This window comes from Scardinius erythrophthalmus, assembly GCF_964197995.2.
Source record: "Scardinius erythrophthalmus genome assembly, chromosome: 16".
NCBI lineage: Eukaryota > Metazoa > Chordata > Actinopteri > Cypriniformes > Leuciscidae > Scardinius > Scardinius erythrophthalmus.
This window is the reverse complement of record NC_138236.1, coordinates 24,935,834-24,952,646: the sequence shown is the minus strand read 5'-3', so window position 1 is coordinate 24,952,646 and position 16,813 is coordinate 24,935,834. Positions and strand designations below refer to the sequence as shown.

The window sequence follows — 16,813 nt, the reverse complement described above, 5'->3', positions numbered from 1 at the left end:
TATTTAAGACACAGTAAGCATCAATTACATAGAAATGACTTGATTGATCTCAGATGCAAAGGTGTGAACTGTTATTTTTGTATTTGGCGTCTATCCGTTGTTTTGCCTGGTTCTTGATTTGGAATAATATCTTGCAATTGTAGGCTAGATAATATCCAATCAAAACTTTGCTCTTTGAGCCAACCTCCATAGACACACATTTTTAGAATGTGTTGAAACTGTTTGTGCAAGTAAATCACTCGCATGTGAGACAAAATTTTCATGCTAGCTAGGCGACTCAATAATTGTTAGATTTTGCTTGCCAGTGTTTGAGTTAGAGGCTAAGCACAAGTTTAGCACAGATATATTTTCACTCGTCTTGAACACTCTGAGTGCTTGAGAGTTTTGCTCTGTCTTTAAAGCGCACTGTTGCATTTGATCTCAAGGTCAGCGTATTTGATGTACCACAACAGTTTAAAGGGGTCCTATTATGCTTTTCCAATTTTCCAACTTTAGTTAGTGTGTAATGTTGCTGTTTGAGCATTAAAAAAGGTTACAAAGCTCAAAGTCCATTCCAAAGGGAGATGTTTTATTTAACAGAATCCCCTTTTCAAGAACTACAACGAGCGGCTTGTTTGGACTACAACGGGATTTTTACGGATCTTATTAAGTCATAATGTTACTCATTTAAATAATCCACGCCCCCACGGAATATGCAAAAAAGGGACCAGGCCTGGTTGAGCTGCATGAGAGAAGACAGTGTTGTCGCTATGTCGAAGAGACATTTTTTTCCAAAACTCATTTGTTTGACCTTCCTAAGGCTGACAAACTTAGAGTGGTTAATTTATTTTAAACAGTGTTCCTGAACATTAAAATCCCAACTTTTATCTGTGTGCTGCACATTTTATGGTGAACAGCTTGTTTTCTTTTGCTTTAGTAAGTTCTCGAATTTTGTTGGTTCACCGCTCCTTAGGAAAATTAACCATGGTTTTGTGATCGATTAGTGTTTGTATTAACTTAGTTTTCTGACAAATATCACGATTAAATGGTGGATAACATATCTTTAATGAATAAAATATTTACAAAAAAAACCCACACCACTCTGAAACGTCCTGTAAAATCTGTGCTTGCAAAGTCTTTGCATGAAATCCGTTCTGCACGATCCTCTTGTTTGTTAAAATTGTCAGGGTCTGAATCAGGCTTGAATTGGTTCGAAATTTGTTAAGTGTGGAGAGAAAGATGACCCAAGAGCGAGATGCAGCAAATCAGTCTTTTAATTAAGAGTCAGAATGTCCAGAGGTAAGAACAGAAACTTTCAGCATATTATAATAAACAACGAAAATCTTCCGGAAAACTGTAGCCGGGAACTTCAACTCAATTCCTCCGTCAAAGCAGCGGAGCGTCTCTGGTAGTAGTGGTTACCGTGAGAAAGCCAGCCGACTCCGGGACCTCCAGGATCAGAACAGAAGGCAACGAGCGCAGTCACAGGTACTCTGTAACAAGTATAGCTTAGTAGCAATTCACAGTGGTAGAACAATCCTCTTACGTGCACAGAACAGACAAAACAGGACAGGACAGGACTTCGACACGGCAGGATGTTTGGCAGAGAATTCGTACGCATAACTTCTGAAATAATCTGGCAAAGAGACAGGGGAAAACAAGGCTAGAAAAAGAGAAGATAATTAGGGAAAGTGATGACTGGTGTGTAACTGATGATGAGAATAATAAGTAATGAAAGAGAACACCTGGGAAGAAGGCGATGTGTGTGCGTAATGACCAATGAAGTAATCAGGGGTGTGAGAGCGTAAATGTGTGTGTTTGAGTGTGTGGGTGACCAGAGGGGGGAGACAAAGTAAAGGAAGAACCAGGATCATGACAGTACCCCTCCCTCAACGAGCGCCTCCTGGCGCTCCCGAGGAAGGGGACTGACGAGACCGAAGAAAATCATCGACCAGCGAAGGGTCCAGGATGTCCCGGGCAGACACCCAACTCCTCTCCTCCGGGCCGTACCCCTCCCAGTCCACTAAGAACTGATGACCACGACCTCGGCGACGCATGTCCAAGAGTCGACGGACCTTGTACACAGGAGACCCCTCGACACGAATAGGAGGAATAGAGGGGCGTGAGGGCGCACGAATCGACGGTTTAATGCAAGAGACATGGAAAACGGGGTGTACGCGACGAAGATTAGGAGGAAGCGACAGCTTGACTACGACAGGACTAATGATCTTACAAATGCGAAATGGTCCGATGAAACGAGGGACCAACTTACGAGATTCAGAGTGGAGTGGCAAATTAGACGAAGAAAGCCAAACCTTCTGGCCGCGAACGTAGCGGGGACTCTTTACGCGACGCTTGTTGGCTGTGGTGCTCATGCGTCTCCTCGAGCGACAAAGAGCTGATCTCACCGTTCTCCAAGTGCGCTTGCAGCGATCGATAAACGCCTGAACGGACGGGACATTAGATTCCGAATCCTGCGAGGGAAATAACGGGGGTTGATAACCCAGGCAACAGGAAAAAGGAGAGAGACCCGTGGCTGACGAGGGGAGCGAGTTATGTGCGTATTCAGCCCAGGCGAGCTGCTCTGACCATGACGAAGGATTACGAAGAGCCAGACTGCGGAGAATGCGGACGACAATCTGATTGGCCCGTTCGGCCTGACCGTTAGTCTGTGGGTGAAACCCGGACGAAAGGCTAGCGGAGGCTCCAATGAGACGACAAAACTCCCTCCAGAATTGTGAGGCAAACTGTGGTCCCCTATCAGAGACGATATCAGTGGGCAGACCGTGCAATCTAAAAACGTGATCAACCATGACCTGAGCCGTCTCCTTTGCGGAGGGAAGCTTGGAGAGCGGAATAAAGTGAGCGGACTTAGAAAAACGATCAATGACTGTTAGGATGACCGTGTTACCCGCGGAAAGAGGGAGGCCGGTGATAAAATCGAGTCCTATATGGGACCACGGGCGCGAAGGGACCGGTAACGGACGAAGAAGACCGGCTGGAGGAGAGTTACCGGACTTAGTCTGGGCACAAACCACACAGGAAGCGATAAAACGCCGCGCGTCACGGACCAAAGTAGGCCACCAAAAGCGTTGGTGGATCATGGCAAGAGTGCCCCGCACGCCGGGATGGGCAGACAATTTAGAGGAATGTCCCCATTGGAGAACAGCCAAGCGCGCAGGGACGGGAACAAACAGACGATGCTTAGGACAGGCGCGCGGGACAGCGACACGGGTTAGTGAACGTTTGACCAACCTCTCTATTCCCCAAACTGCCGCGCCCACCACACAGGCAGAGGGAATGATCTCCTCTTGGGTAGTGGCGGGAGTTGATGAATCAAAGAGGCGAGAAAGAGCGTCAGGCTTAACATTCTTAGACCCGGGGCGAAACGAGATGGTGAAATTGAAACGTGTAAAAAATAGAGCCCAGCGAGCCTGACGAGCGTTTAATCTCTTAGCAGAACGAATGTATTCTAAATTTCTATGATCCGTCCAAACAATGAACGGAACCGGAGCTCCCTCCAACCATTGACGCCACTCACCGAGAGCCAAACGAATGGCGAGTAGTTCGCGGTTACCGACGTCATAATTGCGCTCCGCGGGAGTGAGGCGGTGAGAAAAGAAGGCACAGGGGTGTACCTTCTCATCAGAAGGTGAGCGCTGAGACAGGACAGCCCCGACCCCCACCTCCGAGGCGTCGACCTCGACGATAAATTGTCTCGAAATGTCCGGAGTGAGTAAAATGGGAGCCGTAGTGAAAAGAGTCTTAAGACGATCGAATGAGCGTTGAGCGGAATCGGACCAGTCGAATCTAGAGTTAATAGAAGTCAAGGCGGTGAGAGGAGCGGCCACCTGGCTGAAGTTGCGTATAAAGCGACGGTAAAAATTTGCGAAACCAAGAAATCGTTGGAGCGCGACACGAGACTCGGGGGCGGGCCAATCGGTGACCGCCCGTACCTTGTTGGGATCCATACTGACTCCCTCAGCAGAAATGACCGAACCGAGAAATGAAACTGAAGAGACGTGAAACGAGCACTTCTCTGCTTTAACAAAGAGTCGATTCTCCAGTAAGCGCTGGAGGACTCGTCGAACGTGTTGCACGTGCACTTGGAGAGAGGGAGAAAAGATCAGTATGTCGTCGAGATAGACGAAGACGAAAATATTAAGCATATCCCGAAGGACATCGTTTACGAGGGCTTGAAACACGGCAGGAGCGTTGACCAGGCCGAACGGAAGAACCCGATATTCAAAGTGACCGAGTGGCGTATTAAACGCGGTCTTCCACTCGTCACCCTCCTTGATGCGCACGAGATGGTAGGCGTTACGGAGATCGAGCTTGGTAAAAATCTTTGCTCCCTGCAATAACTCAAAGGCAGATGACATCAATGGTAAGGGATAGCGATTCTTTACAGTGATGTCATTCAGCCCTCGATAGTCTATGCAGGGACGCAAAGAACCGTCCTTCTTTTTAACAAAGAAAAAACCAGCACCGGCTGGAGACGAGGACGGGACGATGGTACCCGCATTTAACGATTCTGAAAGATAATTCTCGAGTGCTTCGCGTTCTGGGGCTGACAAGGAATAGAGTCTGCCGCGCGGAGGAGTGGTACCCGGGAGGAGATTAATGCTACAATCGTACGGCCGATGAGGAGGAAGAGAGGTTGCCCGGGACCGACTGAAAACCTCCCGCAGATCGAGATATTCCTCCGGGACTCCAGACAAATCACCTGGCTCGACCTGTGAAGAAGAGACAGAAGAGACAGGAGGAATAGCAGAGGTTAAACAATCAACATGACAAGACAATTTCCATGATAAAATCGAATTATTAGACCAATTGATAAGGGGATTATGTTTGACCAGCCAGGGGTGTCCTAAAACCACCGGACTAAAAGGGGAAGAGAAAATTAAAAAAGAAATAGTCTCTTTATGGTTCCCCGAGACAGTGAGAGAGAGGGGGATGGTCTTCCTTTGAATCCTAGGAAGCGAACTTCCATCTAAGGCAAACAGGGGGGTGGAGTCTCTTAAGTCTATGAGGGGAATACCTTGTTCTAGCGCCCACGTCTCGTCGAGGAAATTTCCTTCAGCACCAGAGTCTATAAGGGCAGAACAAAAGACTGAAGTGTCAGGCCAGTGGATAGAGATAGGAAGAGAAGTACATGATCCAGATGGAGAGTCCTTGGAGTATGCGCTCGCCAGTAGCCCTCCGTTTACTGGCGAGCCCTGGCTTTTACTGGACAAGCGCTGACGAAATGGTTAGGCGCGGCACAGTACATGCACAGACGATTGGTAATTCTGCGCTCTCGTTCCTTTGCAGAGATGCGTAATCCACCAAGCTGCATCGCCTCCGGCTCAGAACCAGCAGAGGGCGAAGTAGAAACGACAGGCGGAGCAGACAGCAGAGACGAATCCTGACGGCGCGCGCGGTGACGTAACTCAAAGCGCTTCTCTATACGGATCGCCAGGTCGATGAGCGAGTCGAGGCGAGCAGGTATCTCCCGAGCGTAGATCTCGTCCTTGAGTTCCGGAGAGAGTCCCTCCAGGAAGCGGGCCACCAAGGCTGGCTCATTCCAGCCACTGGTGGTAGCTAAAGTGCGGAATTCGACTGAGAAGTCCGCCGCAGAGCGCCTTCCCTGGCGAAGAGTAGACAGTAATCGTGAAGCCTCCTCTCCATAAGCCGAGCGATCAAAAACTCGGATCATCTCTGCCTTAAACTGGGAAAAATTAAACACACAGTCCGCGTCGATCTCCCAGTTAGCAGCTCCCCATTCACGGGCTCTTCCGGCCAGGAGAGAAATGACAAAGGCGACTCGAGCACGATCCGTAGCGTAGGTCGAGGGCTGGAGAGAGAAGACAACTTCACATTGCGTCAGGAAGGCGCGACATTGAGTGGGCTCACCGGAGTAACATGGAGGATTATTTATCCGCGGCTCAGGCAACTCACGATGATCCTGGGCGGCAAGTGCTTCAGGACGCAGATGAAGAACTCGAGAGGAGAGGTCCGACACCTGAGAAGACAGGGACTCGACAGCCTGTCTAGCAGCAGAGAGCTCCTCCTGATGTCGGCCCAGCATCGCGCCTTGGAGTTCGACCGCTGCCTGAAAGGGGTTGCTGCTCGCTGGGTCCATTCTTGGCCAGATTATTCTGTTAAGTGTGGAGAGAAAGATGACCCAAGAGCGAGATGCAGCAAATCAGTCTTTTAATTAACAGAGTCAGAATGTCCAGAGGTAAGAACAGAAACTTTCAGCATATTATAATAAACAACGAAAATCTTCCGGAAAACTGTAGCCGGGAACTTCAACTCAATTCCTCCGTCAAAGCAGCGGAGCGTCTCTGGTAGTAGTGGTTACCGTGAGAAAGCCAGCCGACTCCGGGACCTCCAGGGTCAGAACAGAAGGCAACGAGCGCAGTCACAGGTACTCTGTAACAAGTATAGCTTAGTAGCAATTCACAGTGGTAGAACAATCCTCTTACGTGCACAGAACAGACAAAACAGGACAGGACAGGACTTCGACACGGCAGGATGTTTGGCAGAGAATTCGTACGCATAACTTCTGAAATAATCTGGCAAAGAGACAGGGGAAAACAAGGCTAGAAAAAGAGAAGATAATTAGGGAAAGTGATGACTGGTGTGTAACTGATGATGAGAATAATAAGTAATGAAAGAGAACACCTGGGAAGAAGGCGATGTGTGTGCGTAATGACCAATGAAGTAATCAGGGGTGTGAGAGCGTAAATGTGTGTGTTTGAGTGTGTGGGTGACCAGAGGGGGGAGACAAAGTAAAGGAAGAACCAGGATCATGACAAAATTGACGCCATCCTCAATATTTACACTAGAGAAGAACTCGCAGTTATGGAGAGGCGGGACATTTCCCGAACAGACACTAAGCGCTGCCAATCACAACACAGTGGGCCAGCTAACCAATCACAGCACATTTCATATTTCGGAAGGAGGGGCTTCATCGAAATCAGCGTGTTCAAGCCAGACTGGGGAGAGAGGAGCTGTAATAATGTAAAATATGTGAAAAATAATGAGTTTTTTTAACAATCAAACATGAAAACATATTCTAGACATATCTCAAAAACAAAATCAAGATTTTATAAAAGGACATAATAGGACCCCCTAGGGTTGTGCCGATAGACGATAGTATCGTGTATCGACGATAGACAGAGATATCGCCGATGGCAGATGCCTTTGACGATATCAATACGATAACTGGCTCGTTTTCCTATTAATGTATTAAATCATTATTATTATTATGAAGCTAGTATATTTACAATTATATTTGCCTTGCCTAAATTCATAACAATAACCACACTTGCGACATCACATAACCACACATGCGACGTCACCGACGCGCGCGTATGAGGACTCCTCAAAGAAAATATTTTTAAAACAGACTAAAAAAAACTACATCCCACAACGAAATTTAATTGCAAGGTGATCCATTCACAAATTGCCAAGAGTGCTTGTTTTAACAGACGCATCATTCTTATACAGAGCCAAGATGAAGACGCGGCATCGTTGTTCGTCAGTAGCCTATTTTGTTTCCATAGCACATTAACAAAATATTTAATGACAGTAAAAACACTAAAAACAGTACAATTACAAAATATTAATTATAATAATAATATCAATAAAATTATATAGGCCGCCTAGGCCTAATAAAGTTACACGAAGCATCTGTTGAACTCTGCCTGTGAAAATCACAAGCAACTTCGAACTTGTTTAACAAGAAATATTCTTCTATTTTTTTCACTGTCAATAATGTAAATCCACAAGAGAAATATTAAGCCAGTAAATTAAGATGCTGTAGCCTACCGTTATATCCACCGTCGTCTCTGAGAGAACGCGCCGTTAATGCAGTGAAAGCGCAGTCCGTTTCTGATTTCACTTTCAGGGAATGAGCGCGTTTACATGCACGTTATTAACTCGATTATGCTGAATAAACTGACAATGCATGTGGTCATGTAAACGGATTAACCCATTTTCCTTTATCAGAGTCAAGTCATAAGTAAGTACCGATCGACTTTTAGATTTTTGCCTCTGATTTCTCCCGGCATTTAAAACCCGCGTTATTTGGGCTTATTGAAGTGCGGTGCGCATAAGTGAAGTGCATCCAGACAGAGGAGGACATATCGCAGACTCCGACTCTTTCTTGACGCAATGAATTAAAACGTGTTTTCATGATCTCGTGCAGAAGCAGCCTACAGTCAAAATGCTGCATCTGTAACGGCATGAGAGGATAATGTGTGTCCGTAAATTTCCCGCTGACATGTTGAAATATACAAGAATGGTCAGATACAAGAATGATTAGGATCTTTTTTTTTTTTTTTTTTTACCTCACTATACCAGGAAATAACCTGATTTAGCCTATTAATAAACACTCCACCTTTGCTAGCAAAATAGAAAAAGATTCTCATTTAAAACGTAGTAATAAAACAAGCAAATTGATGAGTAAATAAGCAAGTTAATAATCAAATAAGTAAGCCCCGCCCCCCTCGCGATAATATCGTGTATCGCCGATCTCACAGGCTGACGATAGGACGATATGAAAATGGAGCATATCGCGCAACCCTAGGACCCCCTTAAGCACAATAAAATGTGAAAGAGAACTTAGTTCAGTACTGTGAAGGTGTGTGACTGTGCTTCCGTTGTACTTGTTCAAAAACACAGCGAATGAACAGCGTGCGAATTAAAAGTTTAACTGGCCAGTTAAAACGCATGCAAATAAAAAACTTTCGGGATGGTGAACTGCAATATCACGTGAGCGCAACCTACCGCTGTATTGCTAAACGTGATGTGAATGTATGTCGCAGTGTACAGTATGTTGGGACGGGGGTGCCAGAACTGCAACTGATACTATGAAACGATGTGAAACATTACTACAATCTTTCTTCAAAAGCAGATCATGGAGACATTTTAATCGTTCATGATCTAGAATCATGATATTGCACACCCCCACATAAAAGAGTGTTCATGATTCTTGAACTCTTCATGTTTCTTTTTTTCTCACATAGTCAAACAAAGTTCAACTCAAATCAATATTTTGTATCGGTTTCTTTCAGTTTATTTATTTGGTAACAAGTTGGCGTACAGTCAATACAGACCCAGTGTGCCTGCATCAGAATCATTTTACAATAATATATCTGGATGACCGTTTTTTACTTGTGTGTGTGATTTTGAAAATTGATTCATAATGTTACTTAAAGACATTCACCCTAGATTACTGTAGAATCTGGCACAGAATATTTTTAGATGTTTTTTCTGTTTCACTTCTCTTATGGGTCCTGTCTTCCCACAGACACAGCTGCTGATAGACAGATGGCTTTATTCCTGGAGGGGACAGCAGCAAGCAGCACCATGGAAACATCCAATTTTGCCCATGTCATCTTCCAGAATGTGGGGAAAAGTTACCTTCCTCATGCAGCATTAGAATGCCATTACACCCTCACGCAGTTCATTAAACCAAATCCCAAGGATTGGGTCGGCATATTCAAGGTGAGACTCGCTTTCATTTTGCCTCTGTTTTTACCTTGCTTTTCTGCCATGTTCTGTACAATTCTTGAACATGAAGTATCTACCAAAAGAAATATAGATAAGATATTGTAACTTCACTTGGCTTCTTCTGTTTCATCTCATCACCATTCCACCTCTAAACAAGGCACTGCCACTTACAATTATAAGATTCTTCAAAAAATTTAAATAGACTATTTCTCTCTCTCTCTCTCTCTCTCTCTCTCTCTCTCTCTCTCTCTCTCTCTCTCTCTCTCTCTCTCTCTCTCTCTCTCTCTCTCTCTCTCACTCACTCACTCACTCACTCACTCACACACACACACACTCTCTCACTTTTATTCGCTTTAATTCGTTTTCATGCACATTATCCATGCATTGCGCTGGAGTGAAAGTTGTGGTGGCCACTGTGGCTAAATGTGAAACTGGCTGTGCATAGAGTTAAAATATAATATTTGATATCCAACTATCCCATTAGATTCAACTAAATTATATAATGAAACAGTTATTAAAGTGAAGTATTAAAATTCAAGTATTTAAGTCAACCCAATGTTAACCTGTTGGGCTTTCTGGCCCTGCTTGTTTTACGTCAGATCTACCTTCACTTATGTTCAAATCAGCCAAGTTGGTTTCCTACCATTTTATTGGAATCATGTGGGATGTTCCTGCAACTCTAACGCCTTGATTCCATTTTCCCATCTTCAGTTTCCACAGTGTGAAAATTACAAGGCCCTGCCGTCATATTTGGCAGTGAAATATTTGGGGAGCCGCCATTACTGGTGCTTAACATAATATTGGATTTACTGCTGGTCACTTAAATGTTTCCTGCTGTAAATGATTTTCAGAACCATATTTCGCTTTAGTCTGACCCAGAAAGGCTGCTTTTTAGTAGGTATCATTTTAGATCATATAACTGATTCTATATAGAGAGTTAATGTCTGCGCTTGATGCATACTAGATTCCGGTTCTAAAGCAGGCTGTATAGCCAGGTCAGTTCTCTTTTCCCTGCAAGCCATTAAAGGGTTAGTTCACCCAAAAATGAAAATTCTGTCAGTAATTACTCACCCTCATGTTGTTCCAACCCCATAAGACTTTCGGTCATCTTCGGAGCACAAATTAAGATATTTTTGATTAAATCTGAGAGCTGGCTCACTCCTCCATAGGCTTCTTTGTAATTGAAACTTGACGGTCCATAAAGTTAGTAAAGACAATGTTTAAAATAGTCCAAGTGACTACAGTGGCTCAACCATAAGTTTATCAAGCGACAAGAATACTTTTTGTGCGCAAAAACAAAAATAACGACTTTAGTTTAACAGCGCTTCTGGGTTGTACGTCAGGACGTAGGCTCATTATTAGCCAGCATCACACACATCACACGCATGACCAGCGTCGGCCAATAGTGAGCCTACGTTCTGATGTACAACCCAGAAGCATTGCACTGTTACACTATGTGAACTCACTCAGAGGCCGACACAGATGAAATGAATAATTGAGTCGTTATTCTTGTTTGTTTTTGCGCACAAAAAGTATTCTCGTCACTTGATAAACTTAAGGTTGAGCCACTGCAGTCAATTGGACTATTTTAAACATTGTCTTTACTAACTTTATGGGCCAGCAAGTTTCAATTACAAAGAAGCCTGTGGAGGAGTGAGCCAGCTCTCAGATTTAATCAAAAATATCTTAATTTGTGCTCGGAAGATGAAAGAAAGTCTTTTTGGGTTGGAACAACATGAGGGTGAGTAATTACTGACAGAATTTTCATTTTTGGGTGAACTAACCCTTTAATTTGCTTGTCTGCTATGGTTTTTGAGGAAAATGTTTGGTCACACTTTAGTTTAGGATCCAATTTTCACTATTAACTATGACTTTTGCCTCAATAAACTCCTAATTATTGCTTGTTAATAGTTAGTAAGGTAGTTGTTAAGTTTAGGAATTGTGTAGGATTAGGGGATATAGAATATGGTCATGCAGAATAAGGCATTAATATGTGCTTTATAAGTACTAATAAACAGCCAATATCCTATAAATATGCATGCTAATAAGCATCTAGTTAATAGTGAGAATTGGACCCTACATTAAAGTGTTACCAAATGTTTTTATGGAGAGCTCATTAGGAAATCAATCTTTTTTTAAGCCTGAAAATGTGTTGCGACTCCCTGAACCGATGCATGTCTTGTTCACGTTATTCGGGAAAAACTGTGAATCATATCCAGGAAAATCTCAGTCACAAATGTTTCCCCTTCTAACAAGGTTTTCAACAAGTGAGCATGAACATTTACTACCCGCTTGTATAACAGAATGCGGTTTGAGTATTTGTGAAAGATCTTGGCAGTTTGCTCTGCAGTGAAAAAAAAAAAACGAAAAAAAAAAATACCTATAAAATATTACAACCCACTGGTAGTTTGAAAATTCCACTATGTTGGCACAAAACAGTGAGTCATGCCAGAGTGTAGTTGAACGCGAATGTGGACATGACGGTGTGCATGGGAATGAAATATGTGGGTTTGGCAGAATAAGTGGGGTGTTTTGGCTCCGTCTCTGCTTTCTGGAGTTCCCCAGCTACTGCTGAATGAGTGAACATAAAACAAACTGTATTTACAGCATTATGGATGTGAACTGTATGGTGAGAGGAAATAAAAGAGAACATCTGACTGCTGTAGGTTAGTGGAGGGGGAGTTGAGTGTGGTCACTGTCAGGGTTTAGTATCTGGGTTCGGATCCGACCAGATCAAAGTGGTGTTTTAGAACTTTTTACTTTGCGTGTGATATAGCGAGTCTGATGAAGCTGTTTTATGGCCAGCTGTCAGGAAAGCTGCTGCTTCTCAGCAGCTCTATCACGTTGTGGCCAATGTTCTTGATTAAAAGATACAGTCCCACCCCCCATGAGAAACAGGTACCCCTTTTAAATCTTTGGAAGGTGGATTAAAATCTCCAAAGTCCACAGACCATCTGATGCGTATCACACAGAAGAGTTGTCTGAAATCACCAGTTTTGTTCTGATTGACTTTGAGTTTGTTAGGTTACATTTAAATGATTCAAAGATATTTAAAGTTTTGCTCAAGTAATAAAAAACAATATATCCTTGAGCACTAAGTGGTATATCTGATTTCAAATGAATGAAATGTATGAATGAATGAATATATCTGATTCAATTCTGATTCACAAGCGGTAGATTTGATTGCAATTTTCATTTGATTGGAATTGGATTCAATTCTAAATCATTTTGGCATATTCAATTACAATGTCTGTTTTGCTTACAGGTGGAAATAAAATGTTCTTTCTCTTAATGCTGTAAATTATTCAGAGAACCTTCTAATGTGGTACATTACAGCAATATTAAATATTATTTTCACACATCCATATATACAAATATTCCCCTCTATGGGGTTCTTAAAGGATTAGTTCATCACGTTGGAAAGGTGAACTAATCCTTTAACTGGAAGAAGCTACAAGACTTTGTGACAATAGTCAAATATCTGGTTTTGAGAGGTTTAGGCTACGTTCACACTGTCAGTTGTTACTTACAGGTGTGACTCTCAATGTCCTGTTCACACAGCAACTTACAGTAGTGTCGAATACGGTCTGTATGTGCAACGGTAACAGTGACCAAAGTAATATCAAAGATTGCTACATCCAATAAAACTGAAAAGTCTTTGACACAACAAGAGTCCAATCAGTATTAAGTAGCCACGAGTTCAACCGTCAAATCTTCATTAACCTACAGCAGCTTTTATATCTGGGAGGAAAGCGGAGCACTAGTTGTCCAGTCTGGTTTCATTCACACAGCAAGGTTTTTCCTAGAATGCGGTTGTAGGCAGGACTTAAAAACTCTTAAAGGGACTTAAAGGGAAAAATATCAATCGCTTCATCATGAGCAGAATCTATATTTTACGTTTCTTGTGACTAAACCTCGTAACTCCAGTGGATCCTCTAACTGTCGGCAATACCTCATAGGGCTCCACTCGCCCTGCACACATTTTGGAGACCATCTCTGCTTGTTTGCAGTATAAGGGTAAATGAAGAACTGGTTCTTTGAATAAGTACAGCGTTTTCTTCACTCAAAAAACATGATGTTTGTAATGGCTAATATTTGATGTATTTGAAGAGCAGAGAAGAGTGTCTTAGTTTGGTATTTGCCAATACAGCCTTTTATGACACAATATTTTGGCCAGATGTATTAAACGCCCACGTAGCAACAGTAAACTTTGTAACTTGCAAGTTGATGAAAACATAATGCAATCCGCTTACTGTCTCAGATGCGACCGTTCTAATGACTGACAAAACACAAATCTCTGACATTCCCAGGTGAAAAACCTTAACTCCGATTGAGCATGTTTCCTGAATAGTGGCTGTACTAACCTGCAATTTTCGCTGATTTCAAAACACACACCATGCTGGATATTAATCTGCTATTCATTTTCACTTAAATGTAATGTTTTAACGGTTGGAGACATCTCCTTGGAAAAACTCCTGAGATCCAAAAGCTAATGTCAGTGCATTGCCACTACTTACCTATGATGATTAGACAATTGAGACGCTGACATTTCGCTCACGTTGGATGTGAAGATGTATGAGTTTGGTGTGAACTATAGAATTCGGTTGTCACTAACTGAACTGACTGAAATAACTGAACTGTGCGTGAATGTAACCATATCAAGGGCTCAAATGCAGGACAGACAACCATATTCTGCTGCTGTGTGAACTGGCTTTAGAGTGTACCAGGGAAACTCCTACTTTTGAGTTGGGTAATCGTTGTTATTATTATGACACATGTGATGACATAAGATTACACTTAGAAAAGTTTGAAATTCACTAACCTTCTGTCATGTTTATTATGCTTGAAACTCTGAAGGCCAATATATTTTCGACTCCACTTGAAGGCCACAATATATATCAAATGCTGATGCAATCCACAAAGCTAACCATCCTCGTTTAATGCAGTAATGGCAGTTGGTCCTTGAGAACAACGGTTCTATAGATAATTGTTCTTACTTCCCGAAGGCAATCTGTTTATTTTCTCAATTATGATGGAACTTACTTCATTGTTGTTTGAAAGCGCTGATATATTTTTACAACATTATTATTGTGTGACGTGCCATTGGATAGCAGTGTCTTCATATACCCTGAAGGAAAGGCATGTTCCTCCAAACAGAGCTGACTGACTGCACCCAGAGAAACAGAATAACCTCTGGCGATGAAGGGCACAAGATCATAAATCTTAACATGGCTATGTCTGTGTTGACAGACAAAAGGCAGCCGTGCCAAACACCAGAAAATTGCAAGACCTGTTCCATGAGTCATTTGCCTGGAGCGGCAGGTAGTCGCAAGGCTATCATTGCCACCTAGTGTTCAGGAGAATAACCTGAATGCCAGCTTCATGAAAAGTCTGGGTACATTTCTTGAAATCAGTAAATCCTAATACAGTGTAATTCTGATTCAAACAGTGAAAAGCGACAACTACTTCCCCTTCTTAGTCAGTTATATCCGAGCCATAGCATTGTCTGTGTGACAAGATGACATGTAGGGATTTTTTTAAGGAGAAATCCACTCGGTGTCATTGACATTTGCCTTTTTGCCTATTTTCTTGTTTGAGCAGGCATGCTGCCTGTGGCTCTCTTGAAGTTGGAATGGTTACAGAGAGTGTCTAGTTGAAAAACTTGTGAGCGTCATGTTGGATTGTCAGAACACGCCATCAGACTAACCATGGAGAAGGTGAACACTGCTTTATAATTATCCTGTCAGCGCAGTAGATGTTCTCTGTACTGCATCCTGATATATAGACCCGCTGGTTCCAATGCAGCATGTAGCCAGCACAGACAGAGTCATGGGCCAAGTCTGCGTCATTTTGAGTCAGGGAATCAGGTACTTTCTCACAGACACTGGGATGTTCTGTTGTTGTCTGTGGAGTTTTATTCATTTATTATATGCATAATACATATACACGTTTTTTTTTTATTGCATTAGGCACCCCATACTGTGACAACAGTATATCATTTTTTAATGTGTTGCTTCAACAGTGTGCTTGTTTGATATTTTGGTATCTAATGCAATTATATAAATGTTAAAGTAATCATCCTAATTAGTAATTTTCCACTGTATTATTTTGTAGTCTATTTTTATTTGCGCATTATCGTTATTGTCAAATGCTGCTGAAGCTGCTCTCATTCTGAAATGTTCTTGTGTATTTTCTCATGCCATTCTCATCTCATCCATCTTTTCTCCATTTGGTCACCGTTCACTCCTCAGACCTAAATGAGAGACACACAGGGGCTTAATTCGCACCCTCCTTTCCCCCCTCCCCAAACGTCTCTAATGAGTGGAGTTTGGTCCAGGCAGTAATGACGCTCTGTATGGGCTATGCCTTTAATGGCTTCCTGCTCTTTACAGCTCCAGCACCTCAGGCAACTTTCTTATACAATCAGGGGATTTCTGCAACACTAATGTTCTTGTGGACATAGAGGTCAGCTATGGTTTGAGCAAACAAGCCACACCGCTTTCTAACATGACTGAGCTGTAGTGAGTTTGCATTTTTTTAGTGTGTGTCTCTCTGTGTGTTACTTCCAGGATACTATAGAGTTCCCATGTAGATGCCAATAGCAGGTACTAGGCTTATGCGTTTGCGTGTTCACAAACACAGGCAGCCCGATGTGAGTCTGATTTTGTTTGACAGTTTTATGACAGAGGGCTGAAATTATGGATGTATTTTCTGTACTCCCCCCTCATCAACCATCAGTTAACAACACATAAAATTCATATAATTACATCTTGGTTTCCATTCTGAAGTATGTATAAAATTTTCACCTATTTTCTTCTTCCTGTTAAGGCTGAGTTGTAGCCGCGCTCCTTCAACCGAACATATTCACGAGGGTTTGGCGAGAAACACGTGGCAGACAGGCTGAGTTTCACTCGCCCCGTAAAGCGCAGCCGAATCCATGTTTTTATTCTCTCATCTCAAAGGCTTTCTACTAGACCTAATGGAGATGAGAAAAATGCACAACGTGCCAAAGAATTTTGCTGCATGATGTGAATCAAGAAGTGGTCAAGACTACAACAGCCTGACAAAGCTTTTACAGTCTTCATATTTATGTTTTAATCTATATATTAGATAAGATTTTAGATTCTTGATTTTGTTTAAAAGAGTATAGATTTATAATATCTTATACGAAAGTGCTGTGAATGCTTGATTCTAATTGGTTGACAGATGTTCAGAGGCGATGACTACTTTTCAGTACACTGCTGAGAATTGTTGCAAGTCTTGAACGTGTTGCAGTTCCACATCACTTTGCCAAATTATTTTTGGTTACTTGCATCAAAAGAGCCACAAA

The 16,813-nt window shown here is 42.7% G+C and overlaps 1 protein-coding gene across 2 annotated transcripts in view; it reads left to right on the top strand.

Annotated features, from left to right (window-relative positions):
• Positions 1–16,813, top strand: part of tax1bp1b (Tax1 (human T-cell leukemia virus type I) binding protein 1b) — a 39,253-nt gene that overhangs the window by 6,432 nt on the left and 16,008 nt on the right. For both annotated transcript variants that reach the window (XM_081389471.1, XM_081389470.1), the window contains exon 2: positions 9,281–9,477. In XM_081389471.1, coding sequence (XP_081245597.1) covers positions 9,301–9,477 — 177 coding nt within the window. In that variant the 5' untranslated portion in view covers positions 9,281–9,300. The remainder of the gene's footprint in view (positions 1–9,280; positions 9,478–16,813) is intronic.